This window comes from Lagopus muta, chromosome 10 (assembly GCF_023343835.1).
Source record: "Lagopus muta isolate bLagMut1 chromosome 10, bLagMut1 primary, whole genome shotgun sequence".
NCBI classification, from domain to species: Eukaryota; Metazoa; Chordata; class Aves; order Galliformes; family Phasianidae; genus Lagopus; species Lagopus muta.
The window spans coordinates 17192806-17211763 of NC_064442.1; the positions used below are offsets into that span (position 1 = coordinate 17192806).

The 18958-nt window shown below is 44.3% G+C and overlaps 2 protein-coding genes across 6 annotated transcripts in view; both read left to right on the top strand.

Annotated features, from left to right (window-relative positions):
- The first annotated feature begins 17 nt into the window (after nucleotides 1-17).
- Nucleotides 18-13265, top strand: RCN2 (reticulocalbin 2). Of its 2 annotated transcripts, none has more exons than XM_048955660.1 (7): nucleotides 18-528; nucleotides 601-706; nucleotides 2416-2612; nucleotides 6208-6309; nucleotides 7373-7469; nucleotides 9314-9456; nucleotides 12443-13265. In XM_048955660.1, the coding sequence occupies exons 1-7, from the start codon at nucleotides 28-30 to the stop codon at nucleotides 12593-12595; spliced, it is 1299 nt and encodes a 432-aa protein (XP_048811617.1). In that variant the 5' UTR covers nucleotides 18-27; the 3' UTR covers nucleotides 12596-13265. The 2 variants fall into 2 exon arrangements, with proteins under 2 accessions (XP_048811617.1, XP_048811616.1); XM_048955659.1 differs by having other exon boundaries at nucleotides 6196-6309; nucleotides 12443-13264.
- Nucleotides 13266-18091: 4826 nt separating this feature from the next.
- PSTPIP1 (proline-serine-threonine phosphatase interacting protein 1) overlaps nucleotides 18092-18958 on the top strand; it is a 46135-nt gene continuing 45268 nt past the window's right edge. Inside the window, exons 1-2 of one of the 4 annotated variants that reach the window (XM_048956286.1) lie at nucleotides 18092-18363; nucleotides 18458-18635. In XM_048956286.1, coding sequence (XP_048812243.1) covers nucleotides 18603-18635 — 33 coding nt within the window. In that variant the 5' untranslated portion in view covers nucleotides 18092-18363; nucleotides 18458-18602. Of the gene's footprint in view, nucleotides 18636-18958 lie in introns of all 4 variants that reach the window. The other 3 variants (XM_048956287.1, XM_048956289.1, XM_048956288.1) reach the window with 3 other exon arrangements.

Consider the following 18958-nt stretch of genomic DNA (forward strand, 5'->3'; position numbering starts at 1 on the left):
GGTGATGAATCGGACCTGCGCGGGCGCATGGCCGGGCACGTTTTCGGCTCTCCCGGGCGGCAGACGAAGCCCCGCTCTCTTTGCAGCCCGTTTTTCCCCCACGTCTCCGTTCAGCCGTACCGCCGCACCTCGCCCGCTCGCTCGGCAGCGCTGTTTGGGAGCCCCGTCCCGCACGGCACGGCTCTGCTCTGCTGTAGCGAGACGCTCCATTCCAGCCACAGACGGCTGAAATCCCCCGCGGTCCGAAGCGGACTCCCGGACTCCCGGCACGGCACAACGGGAGCGCCGGACACGAGGGGGAGCACGCGCTCCCGCCGGCCCGAGCCGCGCGCAGGCGGCGTTGCGGACCCCCGCCGCGCCCCTTTCCCTTTTCCTTTCCCCGCCCCTCAGCGCGCTCCCCTCCTCGGCGACGCGATGCGGCGGCGGCCGCTGCTGGCGCTGGGCCTGGCCGCGGTCCTGGCGACGCTGGACGCGGCGTACGGGCAGCACCGAGCAGATTACGACCGGGAGGCGTTGCTAGGAGGGCAGGTGGGCGGCGGGGCCGGGGGTCGAACCGAGCGATCCGGGAGGCGGTTTTGATGCGCGGTTCCTCTCCCGCAGGAGGAGGCGGAGGAGTACGCGCGGCTCAGCCCGGAAGAGCAGCAGAGGCGGCTGAAGGCCATCGTGCGGAGGATCGACGCGGATAACGACGGCCTGCTCAGCAAGGGTAACGGCGGGGCGACCGGGCGGGTCCGGGCTTTGTGCGCATCGCGGGGCCTGGGAGCGGCGGCGGCTCCTCCGGGGATCGTCCGCTAAAAAGAATGTCCCGAGAGAGACGTCGTGCCGGAACGTGCCACAGATGGCAGAACGTGGCTTTTGTACACGGCACGACTCCGCACCGAGAGCGGCTGGCACAGATCCGAGCCCAGAGCCGCGCTGTGACACCGCGGTAGCGCGGGGCAGCAAAGCGCCTCGCTGCGGGGAGAAGCCATGGCGTGAGATGAGGGCAGCATCGCGCAGATGCCTTCCGAAAGGAAACCTGGGGCTGCTGGTCTCCGGCACGCGCAGCAGGAAGGGCTCTGATGTTGTGAAGTGTATCAGTGCCGTCAGTACGCTGCCCTGATGAAATGCACGGCACCTGGTGCTGAGGCTGATGAAAACTTGCTTTCCCCTCCCTTCCCGAAGTCCCAAGGGAATGCCTTTTTACATCGAGAAGCACAGGGGGATGGAGCTTTCCCAGCTGTTCCCAGCATTGGACACTCCTTGAGATCTTTTGCTTATGGGTGCACTTCGTTTGCAGGCAGACAGAGAAGGTGTGAGCCCAGGAGCTTGACCTGATGACCTTATGGGTCCCTTCCAACGTGGGGTATTCCATGGTTCTATAATCAGCAGTATGTCTGATGAACGGCACTGGACTCGGTGCTTAAAGCTGGGAAATAACTACCTGCCCTATCAGTAATGCCACCGTCTGTGATAAATTGCATTGCAGTTTCTCCATTGTAGGCAGCGGTGGTTTTGTGCACTTGGCATCCGTGCCTCCCTGTGTTTAATCAATTCAGACAATCTTTTACAAAGTTGTTTCCTTTGGTGCCACACATTTAGTATGCAGAATATAGTTGAAAAATCTCTTGTTGCTGTACGAAGATGCTTAAATAAACCTAATAAAGATGTATTGGCACTCCAACATGGGAGGACACAGTAATACACTCCAGCCATCTCCTTCTGGGCACCTGAAAATAGCTGCTTGAGACCAAGAAAATGCCTTCTTCCAATCTTCATACAATCAAGAACTTGAATGTATTAGTGTGAAACTATCTGTATGCTAATCTTAACTTGTTTTAGCTATGTTTCTATAAAATCAAGTAGCTTCAAAGCATTCCCAAAGTATGTAAGGTTTGATTCCAGCTCCTAGTAAAAGAAAAATCCTTGTTAATGTTTTTGGGTCAAGCTGACCTAACTCCAGCAGCCATCAAAAGGGGCAGGACTGTGTTGTTCAGGCCCAGTGACCCTGAAGTCAGGGCACTTGCTCGGTTGAAAACAAAGAACCTTCCTTATAGGATAAGTTTTAGTGATGCGTGCACTCTCAATCATTTCTTGCTGCCGCTTCCCGTGTGTGTCAGATGGGTGCATCAAACTTTCTCTGGCAGCACCAGCATAATGCAATGTGAAGTAACCATGTCACTGTCCTCTGAGGGTATCAGCAGGGAAACAGTCCTACAGAAGAAGCTGAAAGGGGTAGCTGTGATCTGTTCTCTCACTCAGTTAGCTCAAAAAAAGGCATAGCCCAGAGGAAGCAGGTTGTTTTGCTTTCACCAGCCCCTTGCCTTGAATCTGAACTGTGAAGTGCATTCCAGACTAGGTAGACCTGTGTTATCTTTGCAGGTTTTGTAAGATAGGTTATTCTGATTTTTTGTTCATTCTAATGGTTTTTCACAGATGAGCTGAGCTCCTGGATACAGCAGTCATTTAAACATTACGTTACGCAAGAAGCTAAGCAACACTTCCACGACTATGACAAAAATGGTGATGGATTGGTGTCTTGGAAGGAGTACAACTTACAAATGTATGATCGTGTAATTGATTTTGATGAGAATACTGTCCTGGAGGATCAAGAAGAAGAATCATTTCGACAGGTAAAATGTTTTAGCATCAGTTTCTGAAAGCTGCTGGCAAAAGGAAACAATATTTGTTTATTGTGACGGAACAAGATGGGTAGAGGAACTGTAGCAGCTGGCACATGTTTTAACACTTTCATTATTCTGAGATAGGGGAGTAATTAAAGGAAAGTAATGGAGTATTAAACCTGCTACCAGCAGAACACAATGAAATCATGCCTCGTGAATATATTTTGCCAGCTGAGTGGAGCATCAGCCTACACAGAGCAGAGTCACCAGCAAACTGCTTAAAACAGGATGGCACCCTGTTAAATGAGGTCTGTAGCCTAACCAGTGTCCTGCCTATAGCTTGGGCCAGGAGCACGTCTTGGAGTCAAAGGAAGCCTTGTACTTCCTTACCCCCTCACTGCACTCTTTTATCCACTGGTCATTCATTTCTGAAGTGCATACTCGGGGGTAATTTATACTGCATATGCTTTTCAACTTTTCTGTCTGCTAGAGAGCCAGAGGGAAAGCAGTAGCAATTTGGGCCTTTTGATCAATCAAAATGCAACCCTGGTAGATAAAACTGATGAATAAACAATAGGAGTTACAGATTAAACTCATATATGCAAATAAATACTTATGAATGACCAGGAAAGTGGCAAGAGAGGCAGGGAGGGAATTCACCAAGAGTCTTTGGTAGCAAAACTTGTTTAAGTTATGTAAGTGCATGTATATGTTTCCTCAAAGAGAATGAGTGAGTCTGTAGGCGAGCCTGGCCTCAGTTTTTGGTGGCTGCTTTTATTAAAGCAGTAGCCATGCATATACTGTTGACAGAAATAAAGTTGAAATAGACAGTAAGCAACAGATTTTATACAGTGAAAGCAAACTGTAAAGCTTTGGAGGTCACTTAGTCACACAGCTTTAAAATAAAACAAGATTCAAGATTTTGAATGGAACTTCCCACCAAAATATTGATCCTGTGTTTGAAGTGTTGCTGTCGTACTGTGCTGAGATAAAAGTGCTGGTCACTTACTTATGCTGTATTTTGTGGTGATTGCTGGCAAGGTTTTCGTGCTTGCTGACTTCTACTGATAGTGGCAAAAGCAAAATCATCAGCATTGCACCTGCATTGTGTATCAGCTGTCTTTGGCTGTACTTTTGAAAATTAGAGATTGTGCTGCAGTTAGAATGGAAAATTGGACAATTCCTGATTTAGAACTGACATCAAATAAACGTATGAATTCACCAGAAGGTGGCAGACTTGTTTGTCACTTCTCAAAAAAGCCCTGGAAACAGACTTTTTCCATCAGTAGCTGAAGTTGATTTTGCAGCTTTTAACATCACCTCCCATGGAAACTCTGGCCCAGTTTACCATACCATGAGGCCCCACGCTCTTTCTTAGCCCAGAGCCTGGCTCCAAACAACAACCTCTTGACTTAACTCTATGCCCTCAGTGCCCTGCAAAGGGTTTAAAGCTTTAGGAAAAGCCACTAGTCAATGTACATTTACTAAAGCAAGGCTATTAAGTGGTCATCTGGGGAGACATAAAGTCCCAAGTTGAAATGGTGCCTTCTTACTGCCATTGTCAGTGATGGAGTGGAACGACTGATTATATTCCTTTGAAATTCATGTTTGCAAGTCACTTTATCTCTGATTTTTGTCAATATGCCCTTGTTCATATTTGGCCCTTCTCTTCATCACATGATTTCTTTGATCATTAGTCAGGTGTCTGGTGGATTTTGATTTTCATTGTCTTAGCTATGGTAATTGCCTTCGATAATTGCCCAACTATATACATATGTTTTTTGGATGCCTGTTTCAAATAGCCACAGTCATCACAAGACTCAGCTATGAAGAATATTAACCCACTTTTGTACTTACAGAACGTGGGTATTCTGAAGGCCAGCAGGTTGCCCACGAGCCAGCAGTGTGCCCTTGTGGCCAAAAAGGCCAGTGGTATCCTAGGGTACATTAAAAAGAGCATGGCCAGCAGGTCGAGGGAGGTGATCCTCCCCTCTGTTCTGCCCAAGTGAGGCCACATCTGGAACACCGTGTCCAGTTCTAGGCTTCCCAGATCAAGGCAGGCAGAGAACTGCTGGAGGGTGTCCAATGGAGAGCCACAGGGATGGCTGGGGGCTTGGAACATCTCCCTAGGGAGGAAAGGCCAAGGAGTTCAGCCCGACAAAGAAAGGGCTAGGGGGTGTTTTATCAGTGCTTATCAGTATGTGATGGGCAGGAGTCAAGCGGATGGGGCCAGGCTCTTTTTGGTGGTGCCCAGCAACAGGGGAAAGGGCAACGGGCATGAATTGGAACTCAGGAAGTCCCATACACTTGTAAGAAAGATATTCTTTACTTTGAGAGTGACAGAGCAGTGGCACAGGCTGCCCAGAGGTGGTGGACTCCCCTTCTCTGGAGATATTCAAAACCCACCTGGATGCTTTCCTGTGTAACCCACTCTAGGGAATCTGCTTTAGCAAGGGCTTGGACTGGGCAATTTCCAGAGGTCCCTTCCAACCCCTACAATTCTGTGATTCTATTTAACTCTCAGCTAATGTCAGCTTTCCTTTAAAAATTCAACTAATTGTTATGCAGACTAGGCATGCTCTTACAGTTTGTTAAATGTGCTCTTTAGGAATCAGATTCGCCTAACTGTGAGAAGAAAAAAAAAAGTCAATAAATAGGATGGAAACTAAAAAGTATGACATAAAATGGTTACTTTGAAAGTACTTGTGATCTGCAGCTTGGTGGCCACTGCCTTACCCAGATCAAAGTGACACTGGGAGCACAGTACACTTACTCATGAGATTCCAAGATTTTCACAGCTCGCAACACACACATTTTGATTAGGGATTTATTATCCCTGATTTGGGTCTTTGTTTTGTCTGAAGAGAGCGTATGGAACGACACAAGCAAAAAGAAGGAAGTCTTTGCACATTTAGAGTACAGAAAAAGGAGGTGTGAGGCATTCAGAAATAGTGATTTGCCTGTTTATGGTGGGTAGTGTTTATTTTAAGGGGGCGTGCTAAAACTTACAGTTACTTACTGTGGTTTTGAGAAGTATCTTAGCTTTGAAATAAGTTGATGACATGGGCAACAGTCTTGTACAGTCTGTCTCATCCTTTAGCACTTAAAATGGCTTCAGAAAATTCGGTTTATATGTATGCTGTTTCAAGAGCCACAAACTGCCTTGATGTAAATGAGATATGAATTCAGAAAGTTCAGTGTCCTTAAATGCAAGTGTTAGAATTTGTGATGGTTGCTGTAGCAGTCATTGTACTCCACTGGGTTAGTTTGGGAAGTGGTGACTTGAAGAAGAGGAAACACATAAAGGCAAGGTCTTCTCATTATCTCTCTTTAATGACTGGGGAGCCTTGGCTGAGCGTGTTTCAAATGTCAAAAACTGGAAAGAAAAAGATTTTAATAAATTCCTAAAACAGAACCCCCTCAATTAAAGGTGCAGTTCTCACTGCTTTGGATACGCTCTTCATAGTGAAATGTAACATCATTGTAGTACAAGTAGGTAATGTGAAACAATTAATATTCTAATGAGTTTACAGACAGCTACTATAATGTTTTTCCTTTTCATTAAGCACTCTAACTAAATCTCTTTTCTAAGCTTCATTTAAAGGAGAAAAAGCGTTTTGAAAAAGCTAACAGGGATGATGATCCTGATCTAAATGTGGATGAATTTATCGCTTTTGAACATCCTGAAGAAGTGGAGTATATGATGGTAAGACGTGCAAGGAAATCTTCATTGCCCTGCGTGTTTAGGGGCAATGCCTTTTTGAAGCCCCAGGACTACAGGAGGCTGCTTTTGAGCAGCTGTGCATATTGCTGTGCCAGACCAAGGGAGAGATGAGGTGGATTCAGTGCTGGAGTTCAGCAGCAGCAGCTCAGCATTTCTCTTGAAGATCTATTTCAAGAACTGGTACTGCACAACTGTCCCAAACTTTAGGAGTTAGTCTGACGTGGCTATCTCTAAAACTGCTAGGTTAGAAATAGATCAGGAAGATTTCAGCTTGAAGAAGTTTCAGGCCCAGTTCAGAGTTAAAAAGTAAAGTTAGAGGAGCTTAAAATAAACCTTTTTTTGGTGCAGGAAAAGTGCAGGTGCCAGACATTCATACCTTGCTTCAAGGGAAACAGTGCACTTTGGTGCTGATCGCACGTTTCATCACTGCTGTGACTGCTGGTGTCGTTCCAGCCCGTGCCCACAGCTGACCCCACTTAGAAGCACGTTGATGCTTTGCTGCTCCTTCAGCTCTGCCTGTCCAGTGCTGCACAGCTTCAAGCCAGGAGGAGCTCCTTGCAAACACAGCTTCAGTTTGTGTTGGCATAACCCTTGATTGTGAACAAACAAGAGCAACTACAAGAACAGGCATGCTGACCTCACTGGGAAACAAAGCACTAAGAGAATACACATTTTTTCCAACATCTTCAAACACTTCAGTACTGCAAAAAAGCAAATATATTGAAGGAAAAAAGAAAAGAGAAACAAGATAATACAGATTTGTACAAATTAATGGTTTTAGCTAGTGGAATTGTTTTGAATTATGTTGAAGGATTCCAACTCAATCCACACCCTGCACGTTTAACATCCTAAACTAAGAATGACCTGTTTTGTTGCACAGAACCAATTATTTGCACTGGTCTTATAGAACAGAGAAGCAGATTCAAAATGACTGTCTCTTTAGTTTAAAGGCTTCATTATAGCACTTAAATGATTGATTGCTTTTTCTCTTGATTGCAAGACTGATCAGTTGGTGTTTTGCTTTTTGTTTGCATGTATGCAAAAGGACTTTGTCACTGAGGAGGCTTTAGAAGAACACGATAAAGATGGTGATGGATTTGTGAGCCTGGAAGAATTCCTTGGTGATTACAGAAGAGACCCAAGTAAGGAAAAGGGGTGGGGTTGAACAAAAGCTTTTGGAATGGGATGAATTGTATGCATCTTTGTTTCCAGCTGTTAGTACCTCCACCTACAGGCTCTGAGTAACATTACCCTGTCTTTCACAGTAACTCAATTTCCTGCACTGTGCATAGCCAGGCATTATTTTAGCCTGTTTTGTGAGTATTCAGCAGAAGTTTGTTTGCAGCCCACTGTTTCCTCGTAGGTTACTTCTTCTCCCAAAGACTTAAGCATAAAATTCTCATCACTAGGTAGGTAGCTAAAATCAACTGCAGTTCTGCTAACTGAATGCATCTGGGAAGCCAGCTGGCATGAATGTAAGGTTGGCTGTTTCTGGTCTGGAGTTTATGACTGCTTTTCTCGAGGTGTGCTGTTAATAGATAAATATTTATATTCTGTCTTTGGCTTCTGACAAGATACATCAAAAACCTCCTCTGGTTTCAAAAAGATGAGCAACTAGATGGGGAAAAATGCATGGACCTAAAGAGTCCTAATTCTGACGTGGTGGTTTTCCTGTGTTATTTTTGTTTGTTTGGGTTGGTTGGTTGCTTTTTTAATCTTTTTCATGCTCTGACTTGAATAAAACTTTTCCAAGCCTGCCTCTCTAAAACTGTTAGAAAGGAGTGAAATCAGTGCTTGGGTCCTTGCAGTAACAGAGAAGATACAATCACATTGCCATTATTATTTTGAAATCAAGGCTTCAGACCCAGCTATAATGTAAAACTTGTTCAGCTTTCCTCCAGGTGACCACCTCTTGACTTGCATGGTATTTAGGAGCACTTGTGCACAGTGCTCACCAGTGATGAGTGGTCAGTTGGATGAACGGCTTCTTAATTTCTTGGAAGAGTTTGAGACAAGTTTAAAACAACTGGCTAGGTTTCAGGATGCAGTGTAAGCTCATGGGGTAAATATGAAACAGGAATACAAATAAATAAATACAAATAAAGAAAAGAAGTAATTTGAGCTGTTTTGAATACATTCCAAGTATTTTAGGGAAAAAAACTGAAGTGAACTATTTTGAAAGCCTGCAGCATTGTCCCAGGTCTGTTGAGCCTGCACTAATTAAGACCTTTGCCTCTTTGCTGGCTGTCACAGATGAACCTCTCCGGCTGTAAAAGCAGGGCAACAGAATGTTATTAAAAACGTGGTACAGCCTTACAAGTTTTGTCACCATATGCTCTGCACAACGCCAGTTCTCTACCTGTTTTTGGGACACTTGCTGATTTAAAGCCTTTCCCTGCTTTCCTCCATCCGTTGTGTGCTGAGCTGACTGATGTCTGAGGACAGCTGTGCTGCCCGTAGTGCTGTCGTGTGATGCTGTTAGCACAGCATTTGTGCTGTGGTTGCTCTACAAGAAGAAGAGAGTAATCTTAACCCAGTCAAAGCAAATAATGTAAAATTTCTCTGTTAGCCACTTTCACTTTTTCCTGCTGACTTGTTGGATCTCCCAGTAAGCTCTCTATGTAGTGTGCTTTCTCTGCTCTCAATTTGGGTGACTGTGGAGATGCTAGGCAGCTCAGTTGATGTAATGTATGACTTTAATGTCCCTGATATAGGCTGGTTCAGCTGCAGTTTTACTGTCTCAATGTTACTTTAGCTTTAAATTATGAATCTGTACAAGTTGGGGAGAGCTTATGTGTAGGCAGATGCATTTATTAAATATACTGGGACTGGTCTGTAAGGTTTGTCTTGTTTAGTGAAATCACTTTTATGTTATGTTTTATGAGACTAAGTTCACTTGTTTTGCATTTTGCATTTTGTAGAAGAGGTGAATGCATTGATTTCAAGGAAAATAGTGGATTTAAACTTAACAAATGTTTCTCACTAGCTGCCAAGGAAGATCCAGAATGGATACTTGTTGAGAAGGATCGATTTGTGAATGACTACGACAAGGATAATGATGGGAAACTCAACCCTCAAGAGCTGTTATCCTGGATAGTGCCCAATAACCAGGGGATTGCACAAGAGGAGGTATGCATTTTGACTGGTTCAGTAATTACTGCTTGGAATTTATTTAGTGCAGTAGTATTCTGAAGGTATCACAAGGTGATGGTACATCAAAGTGATGGATAAATTCAAGTTTACAGTTCCTTAGTAGTTGAGAAAGAATGCTTAGTAGATCTTTGCATAGATTCTTTGAGCCTGTTTTTCCAGTTTGGCAAAGAGTGTTGATCCCTGCACTGGATAAGGCAAATGTGAAGTTCCTATCGATTGTATAATGTTTGTAAATGAACAAATTTACAAATTCTATGCGTTCAAATAGTTTACCTGGTTTGACTTAAGAACTCAGTATTTAAAACAGTCATTTTGAAGTTATCAGAGGTAAAACTAATGAAGTACACAAATAAAAGAAGCTGTTATATGCAGCATAATTTTGAAAACAAAAATTGATCATTCTTCTAACTTGTTAAATTGCCATAATTAGTACAAAATTTATATAAAATCTTGTATTTATATAAGAAAATAGAAGTATTGTATGTTTCAAGAGGCTGTAATGTAAACTTTCGTAATATAATTAAAAGGGTTTAATCAGCAGTAGAATACCATAATAGGTTTAAGTGGATTCTCATTTTAATCATCTGTTTTGCTTGTAGCAGGCAGTAGAAGCCCTGAGTGTTCCCAGACAGCCTCTTCTAGTGAATAGACTTCATAGTTACTGGCTGCAGTACAGAGGGTGTCTGCCCTTCTGCTGCAGACTTCTTAATTTGTGCTGGTCCTTTCCTTTGCACAGAAAGATTTTGGTGTTCTAAATGGCAGAAACAACAGCCAGGTCCTCCTATACCTCCAAAATTACTACAGTCAGGAGGTGCTTTGTACTGAACAGCACTGAACTGGGTTGGGACATGCTCATTTACTGATGTCCCACCTCCTTCTATTTTAGTTTGCTGATTACAGAAAAACCAACTCAGCAGGCAGCGCTGGCTGCTCACGTACCTCGCTTTGCAGGAAGCTACGCTGTGAAATTGCACGAGCACTATTTTGGTCAATGTGGGTCTGTAAGCTTGTGTGCTGACTTGTTTCGGCATCTCACCCGTGAGGGGGACTGCAGGGAAGCCTGTGATGTATCTCACAGAATCACCAAAGTTGACCTTCAACATCACCCAGTTCACCCATCCACCTATCAGCAATAGTTCTCACTAAACCTTGTTCCTCAACAAAATCCAGTTGTTCCTTGAACACCTCCAGGGTCGGTGACTCCACCACCTCCCTGGGCACCCATTCCAGTGCCTGTCCACTCTTTCCTAATGTCCAGCCTAAATCTCCCCTGGCACAGCTTGAAGCCATTCCCTCTATTCTGTCACTGTTACACAAGAGGAGAGGCTGACCCCCAGCTCACTGCAACCTCCGTTCAGGTAGTTACAGAGAGCAGTAAGGTCTCCCCTGCCTTGTTTGATTGTTTCTCTAACGTGCTGGGTTTTTTTTCCAGTTAATGTAAGGGCTAACAAAGTCACCTATCCTAACCAGAAGGTAGCGTTGTCTTAAGCCATAAACTGCTGGTTATGAACATTACCATTTGGTTTTGGCATTTCAAACTGGCTTGAGAAATCAGGTAGCTAAATATCAGAAAAAAAGAAAACACTGTATACTCAATTTCACAGAATCACAGAATTGTAGGGGTTGGAAGGGACCTCCAGAGATCATCAAGTCCAACCCCCCAATCTCATCAAATTGCAGAATGGTTAGTTGGGAAGGGACCTTCATGGCTCCCCAGCCCCTTCTGCTGCAGGCTGCAGGCCCCTCAGCTCATGCTGCCAGGGCCCATCCAGGGCCTTGGGCACCTCCAGGGATGGAGCAACCGCAGTGGAAGGACCCTGGCCGTGTTCAAGAAGTGTTCAGGTGTTGTACTGAGGGACGTGGTGTAGAGGAGGACGGTTGGACTGGGTGATCTGGGAGGTCTTTTCCAACCTCAGTGATTCTGTGATTGTATATGGAGCCAAACTGATCAGGAAAAGTAGAAGTGGAAGGATACTCTAAATGACTGTGTTTATAGATGTTTAGCAAGTAAAACCAAAGCCCATTTCAGACTAGGAGTTCCTCCACTACTCAGAACTAACAGTTGCCTTAGATCTGCTGTACTAGCTTGTTAGCTTTGAGCTATGAAATTCTTGTGAATATGATATAACTAAAATGCTCTGCATTTCTTGTTTTACTGCTGAATTTCCCTCCTTCTATAATACAAAAGCAAGCAAAAAACTGAAAACTGTTTTAACGTGCAGTTTCATTTGACATTATTGTGATTTAAAGTTCTGTTGGACTTTTTTTTTTCTCCCAAAAAGCAAGCTTTTGCTTTCAGGAAATGAGGGAAAGCTTATTGCTATCCAGGGTTGATGTTTCTACACGCGGATGGCGTATCTCATCCGTTGTTGAAGGTATTAGACCTCTTTCATAGTAGACACCAAAGACTTTCCAGCTAAATATTAACCATAGATTACAGTTACACAGCTGTTCTTGCAAGTCATAGGTACAGGAGATCTAGATGAAAACCTCTACCCTACCCTTTTTTTATTTTAAATATGTATGTACAGATGATGGAGAAGCAAGTCTCCTTAGGATCAGGACATAAAAAACGGCACAGCAGACAGAGTGAGTTGAAAGCAACAGTGCCTAGAGCTGAAACAGAGCTGAAAAAGAGGTGTATCTTGTCAGACATGGGGCAAAAACGTGACTGAGAGAGAGCTGGCACACACCTGTGAAAGAGGATGCTCAGCAGATCCTAGCTGAGCTCCTGCACACCCAGCACTTCCTCCTGCAGCTGCCTACCTGTGGTTGAATGCCCAGGAGCAGTGTGACAGCTGTTCTCTAACTGAGCTCCTGGGCTCGGTGAATTGGCAGTGAGCTTAGAGATTTCAGACTTTGCCTCTGAATAAAAAGAGCAAAGGGAGACAAACTGAGGAAAGACAGGTTTATAAATGCTCATATCTATGAACTCAGTGCACGCTGTTCCATTTATTTTTAGGCTCTTCACCTGATTGAAGAAATGGATCTGAATGATGATAAAAAGCTTTCTGAGGCAGAAATCCTTAAGAACCAGGATTTGTTTCTTAACAGCGAAGCCACCGATTACGGCAGGCAGCTTCACGACGAACGTTTCTACCACGAAGAACTTTAGATTTATTTATTTTGTAATCTGTTTTTCTTCCCTTCCTTTCATTGGGAGCCTTTGTTAAATGCACTCACTTTTCAGCTTTGTTGGAAGTTTTGTGCTGTAATTACAATAGAATAACATTTGTGTAAATACTTGGCACTCAGAATTAAATTGCCTTCCTGCAGACATCCTTAGGCCTCTTCCCGCCTTCAAAATTAATCTTAAATACTTATTCCAAAATTACATAGCAATGGGAAGGAAATTAGTTAAGGTACAGTACTGCATTGTGCAGGGCTGTGTGACTACACTTCAAATAAATGGAGAATCCAAATGGTTGTGAAGGAATTCAAAACAGAAAATGAGACTACTATTTTTTCTAATCAGTTTAATTAGGGAGGAGAGCAGAGAAGATAGAGGGAAGAAGTTCAGAGTGAGTATTAACTGTGTTTTATTTAATACGTTTGGAGAAACACTTAGGTTAAATGCCTCAATTGTTTAAGAGGTTTCTACTTAATGTTAAATGGTTCCTATAATGTGTTTTACTGTATTACAAAAAGGAAAAACCCGCTATTTTTACATCTACAGACAATAATTGTTTTTACGTACAGTTCTACAACACTGGCAATATGATGGTATTTTACATTGTCAAGAACTTCTTCATTTGTTGGATTAAAACCAAAAAAAATTGCACCTTTCTGTGTTTTGTGCATTTATTACATACTGTGGGTCATCTGCAGCAGCTCCTTGAAACGTGAGCAATGTGCAGTACTGTATTGAATCACAGAATGGCCTGGGTTGAAAAGGACCACAATGATCACCTACTTCCAAACCCCTGCTGTGTGCAGGTCACCAACCAGCAGCCCAGGCTGCCAGAGCCACATCCAGCCTGGCCTTGAATGCCTGCAGGGATGGGGCATCCACAGCCTCCTTGGGCAGCCTGTTGCAGTGCCTCACCACCCTCTGGGTGAAAAACTTCCTCCTGAAGTTGATAAGGGAATGATCAGCTCCTAATTGATTTGGGAATGATGCCTGAATGCTGCTTGGAATACTGAGGGCATCTCCACTACACCATGTGAAGGTAGCACTGTGCATTCCCTGGCAGCGTTCTTAGGTTTTGTATGTTGAAGGGATATTACCAGATCTAGATGCCAAAAACCCCTAAGTTTGTAGTTAGCATTTTCAGAACATGCTTGCAAAAGTAGCGTGGTGGTGGCTTGGGGTTTTTTTTTGTGTTTAAATTTGGGATAGAGGGAAATGTAAACCACTGAGACACTGCACAACAGTTGTAGTAGTAATATCAAAAAAATCAACCTCAGCTGAAATCTCCACCCTTGTCATTCACAAAAGTGAGTACTGTTCTGTTTGTGATTACTTGAAATAACCCAGAAGTTTTATAGCATGACAGATTCAGTTTAGGAAAGCACATACGTTCACTTTTCATCCCCTAGGAAGTCACTGGAATCAGCTGAGTGCTCTGAACAGAGCCTAGCAGAATAGACTGGAATTTTGAGACAAATCTTAACCAATTCAACTTCACACTCAGTAACCAGCTTGAAAACAGCTCCCAAAAGGAGGAGGTAAAAGGTGCCTCTATGGTTGGCTCTTGGTCACAGCTCAGAGTTGTTTGTTGGGTTGCAGTCACTTGCAAAATTGGGAATAGGAAGAAGTTGCAGCAAGACCAGTAGAATACCAAAGACCACACAATTCACAGAGCTCACATCTCAGAATCTGTGCCAAACACCCAATTTAGTGCTCATTTCAGTCTTTCTGTAAGCAAGTTATGTTAGGTATTATTAGAGCTTAGCTGCAGCCTGCCCAAATTTGTAGCTCTTAATCTAATTTTATGGACGTAGAAAAGCAGTCCTTCAAAAGGAGACGATGTAATTGTTAATAAACTGTGATGTGGATTTGGAGAAATGCGAAGCTCAGCCCTGTAACACTGAGCGTTTCAGTAATTCCTAGAGTAAATTAATGCTGACTTCTTTTGATTTCTGATAATGGCTTCAAAATCGCACTTCTTTAAGAAGGAAAGCCTAACAGTGCTGCACAATCCAAAAAAGATTTCTGGCTTTTGATAATTTAATCTAGCACCAGGTTGGCCAAAGCAAACTGGCATCACTTCTGTTCACCAGTGCCCACCCGGACAACACAGAAGTGATGGGGAAGCAGCTCCGCTGTGCCTGGGGGGAAGCTTGTCCCTCACCTAGCATGTCTGAACTGTGCTTCCCCCTGCCAGCTCTTACAGAAGGATCTGCACAGTACTTGAGCTTTAGAAGTGACCACATGAGCTCAAACATGGAGACAAAGGAGTGTCTCTTGTGCCATTGCTCTGGCAGGTGCAGCTGATGTTTTGTTTTGGAGAAGCCTCCATGTAAGGCATCCTGCAGCTGAGCAGACCTCCAAAAGACACACTGAACTATCCCCTCCTCCTTATACATCTCTGTGCCTACTCCAGCAACACCTGGAGAAAGACAGAAAAGAAAAAATAAAAATGGGATGGCTCTTGTCTTCTTTCTTAGGGCCATAGTATCAGCACTCAGTGTTTCTGCCTGTCTTGCCGTCTTTTCTCATTTTCTCTCCAATCACAAACCTCACCAGACAAAACTGAGTTATTCTGGAAGCTGAGAGCAGTCAGCTGCGTTTCACTCCAGCATCCCCTTCTAAAGACTCAGAGCAGATCTGATCGACCTGCTGCATGACTTCTGCCTGCACAACTTCTAGGGGTCTGGTTCAGGCTGTGGTCAGATGGGATAGCTCTAAACAATGGACCAAAAGAAACACGCAAAACCACAAGAATTCAGTCCGCAAAGCAGAATCCTTTATGCTGCATAAAAGCTACTTGCATGGATGTGTGCTGGAATCCCTCTGAATGCTGCAGGTGTGCAGGCATAAGGAAAGGCTCGCAAAGAGTATTATTTTACTGGCCTATCTGATCTATGAAAGCAAAAAAGAAGATACTGAAAAAACAATCCACAAGGAACACACTGCAAATAATTGAAAAGCACAATTGTTTTGAGAAAGCTAGTAATGATCTTTTCAATTTTAATGACAGCAGAAAAACAAGACGGAACAGTGCTGACCTGTGATCCACCTGATGAGGATTTCTGGCACTGCAGGATTACAAGCAGCACAAATGTTGGTACCAGTCCTCTGCTCCCCTTCCTAGCTTATCATGAGAGGAGTATGTGAGAAAGAGCTCAAGGACTGCTGTCATTCCTGAGCACCTCACGGGGTCGTGGGTTCTGCATTTCTACTCAACAAAAAATACTGGGGATGTTTCTAAGTGAGAAAATACACAGAAGATTTGCTAGATATGCCAAAGGAACCTTACCTAGTGCTTCTCATGATACTAAACATCTCTACGTATTACGTATTACTTAGAGCCCCTCACACTTTCTGTTTGCAGGGCACTTAGCATCAAGCATCTCCAGCAGATGCCGTGGTTACAGAGCACAACAAGTGCTTCGTTCTGTGTTCAACACAATGAAAAAGGAGCACCGGGTATAAAATTCCAACCAGTAAGCATACTGGAGGCCTTCTTCTCCATGCATAGCGCTCATCCAATCGCCTTGTCCCTAAAAAGGAAGATCAAATCACTCTGGCTTCCTAAATGTTAGGGATTCTCCCATGAAAACATACTGACAAGGACCAAAGCACAAGGAGTCACAGCCCTTCTCAGAGGCAGCACTCCAGCAGCTCCTGAGTGAGCTATGTATCCCCACATTGTGCTGGAATAAGAGCTCTGTGTGATGAAGGGCTTTTCAGCCAGACAGGCTCTGATTTGTCTAACTGCAGACGTATCATCGTTCTGCTGAAAGATCCGTTCTAGTGGGCTGTTCATTTTTTAAGAGGATCTTTGTTTTCTGAAGCTTCTGTAGCTTCTCGTTTCTCCATTACTGCTCCCATTGCTCTCTAAATGAAAAGATGAATAAGAAAGGCTCAAACCTCCATCCACTGCATCACAGAGGATCTCACTGACTGCCACAGGACTTGGACTCCCAGGCATCTCGGTGAGCTCAGGCCCTGCTGCCCTGCCAGCACTTCCATGCAGCTCAGGGCCTTTGGGTCGAGCTGAACTAAACACAACTAGCAAGCAGCCAACCTTCTTGGATGGCCAAAATGTTTGGTTGGTTTTTTTTTGTTTTTTTTTTCCTTCACTGGATGCATATTTCATGAACTCCAACAGAGCAAAGCTATCAACTTCAAAAGCTGTAATTTGGAAATAAGAAAGATGAGATTCCATCTTCGATAGACTGAGATAAAACATTCTTTAAAAGACTTTTTTCTAACACATCAAGTGTCTTGCCCTCAAAACGTGTTTTCTTTCAGGCAATTATCACTTGTGAAAGAAACCTCTGCTCATTCCTCCTCAGCACCCCTGCAGGGAATCCTTGCATTTCTCCATCTCCCTCCCTTGAGTTATGAACAAATTTTCCTGCCACTCACGACAATCAAAGAGGTTCCCAGCTCTGGCCTTGCACACTCTCTGTTCTGCCCTCTCCTGCCTGCATGCATTTCAATTTCCCTTTCTGTGTGTGTGATCCCTGCACCCTGCATTGCTTACCTTCAGGCCATCAAGAAGTAGATGTGCCAGTTCTATCTTCTAGCAGCCTGGCAGGACAAGTTGCTAGCAAGGTGATCACAGAAAACTCCAGCCACACACTGCTGCAGGTCTCTGTGCACATCTCAGTGCCCCACTGGAGCTCAACTGAGCTGAGACTTCCTGCCCAAGGACTGCCCCTGGGGAGCAGTAGGAAAGCTGGCAGGGCTGGGCATCACCAGCAGTGCTAATTAGGTACAGCTGTTAGCCCAGGTACGCTCTTGGTGTGGAAGGACACGTTTTTGCATAGGCAATTAGAGTAGGAGCTTTTTCCTTTTACCTACTCCTTAAAAATATCAGTGAGTATTTTAAGATACAGAATCCCTAACACATCGCAGGGAGGTGGACAGGGACAACTAAATGTGTAGGAAAGGTATTTTGACAAGGGTGTCATGTAAGCATCAGACATGAGTGTTAATTACCTGCAGCTGCAGTGCAATAAAGCCTTTCCCTGATGTGGCTGCTTGCAGGTCTCTGTCTCAGTGCAGTGCTGGGTGTGGGCATGCCGACGGTTCACAGATGCACTTGTTTTGCTTCATTTCAGGTCTTTCTGCTAATAAACTCTTACATCTTTTACCACAAGTGTTTCTAGAGTTTGGGTTTTACTTCTAAATTTCACCTATCCTGCTTATTCATAGCAGCATTTACATAAGGGAGGCAAATCAGAGCCCTTCTCCATATGCACACATAGGTATCTCTGCACATGTGCTCAGACACCTGCACAACTGCAACGTCCTCACTTTAACCAGTCTTGAAAAGCATTTTCATTTGCAAAACAGAGTTTTGCAGCTCCAGTTCCCATGCACAAATATAGGGGTCTCTGCCAGCCCCAGGAGGTGTGAGAGAAACGTGGCACACACGTACATTTCTTCCATTTCTTTTGCTTTGTTATTCTGTGTGAGACCACATCGTTACATGACGGTTTGACTCTGGTTTCCTCCCCAGCTTCTCTCTCTGTATTGTGCTGGCTTCTTTTGCGTTTTAATTGCTCTCTCCCCTCCTGTAGCTGATCAAAATCACATTGCTGAATTCTGCTTTCTTCCTTTTCTCTTTCTGCCAGCCGCTCGCATGCACACATGGCACAGACTGACATCACTTGACATCTCCGTGCTTCCTCATTTCAATATTAACTGTTTACCAGAAGAGAAACTGGTTTGGCGCTGGGTTGCTACGTTCACGCGTGCCTCTGTGTGTGAGCAAGAGCTTTTTTTCCCCTCTCTGTCCCTTCACAGCTACAGGTCATTACACCGAGCTGCCTGAAACTGCCTGATGCTATTTTTCACCAGCGTGACTTTAGAAGAGACAGCTGTGTGGATGTGCTCCCCTTTCTGCCTTGGCTGGGGCACAGGAACAACTGCAAAAGCCGGTGCTGCTGCTGCCATCTGAGAGCCAACCTGCTGAAGAACCTTTGCCCTCCCCAGGCCGATCATAATGACACAGATGCAGTTTAAAGATGCATTTTGGGTAAGTGAGCGTTTCTGCCATGCTTCCTCTACTAAATACGTACGTATTTAAAACATTTTGTTAATGCAGCTTGGCTCTGAATACAGTTTCAAGCCGACTTTATCCTAATTCTGTGTTTTAAATTCAGTTTGTTAAAAAAAAAAGAGAAGGAAACTTCGTCTCTAAGCAAAAGCACACTGTTCAAGTGTGGGGTAGTAGGCCAGTGGAATCCCTCGCACAGCATCAACTAAGCCAGCCAGGTGCAAAGTGCTGCTGCTCACCCTCCTGGGGAGCCCAGGGCTGCTGCTATGTGCCATAGGGCACGCACAGAATGTCCAGCGGCA

What these genes read in the sequence shown, in the direction of transcription:
- RCN2 (XM_048955659.1), top strand. Translation starts at nt 28, where the DNA reads ATGGCCGGGCACGTTTTCGGCTCTCCCGGGCGGCAGACGAAGCCCCGC. An exon ending in AAGAAGAATCATTTCGACAG is followed by an intron (nt 2,613 to 6,195) that starts GTAAAATGTTTT and finishes CTCTTTTCTAAG; the next exon opens with CTTCATTTAAAGGAGAAAAA. An exon ending in TGATTACAGAAGAGACCCAA is followed by an intron (nt 7,470 to 9,313) that starts GTAAGGAAAAGG and finishes GTTTCTCACTAG; the next exon opens with CTGCCAAGGAAGATCCAGAA.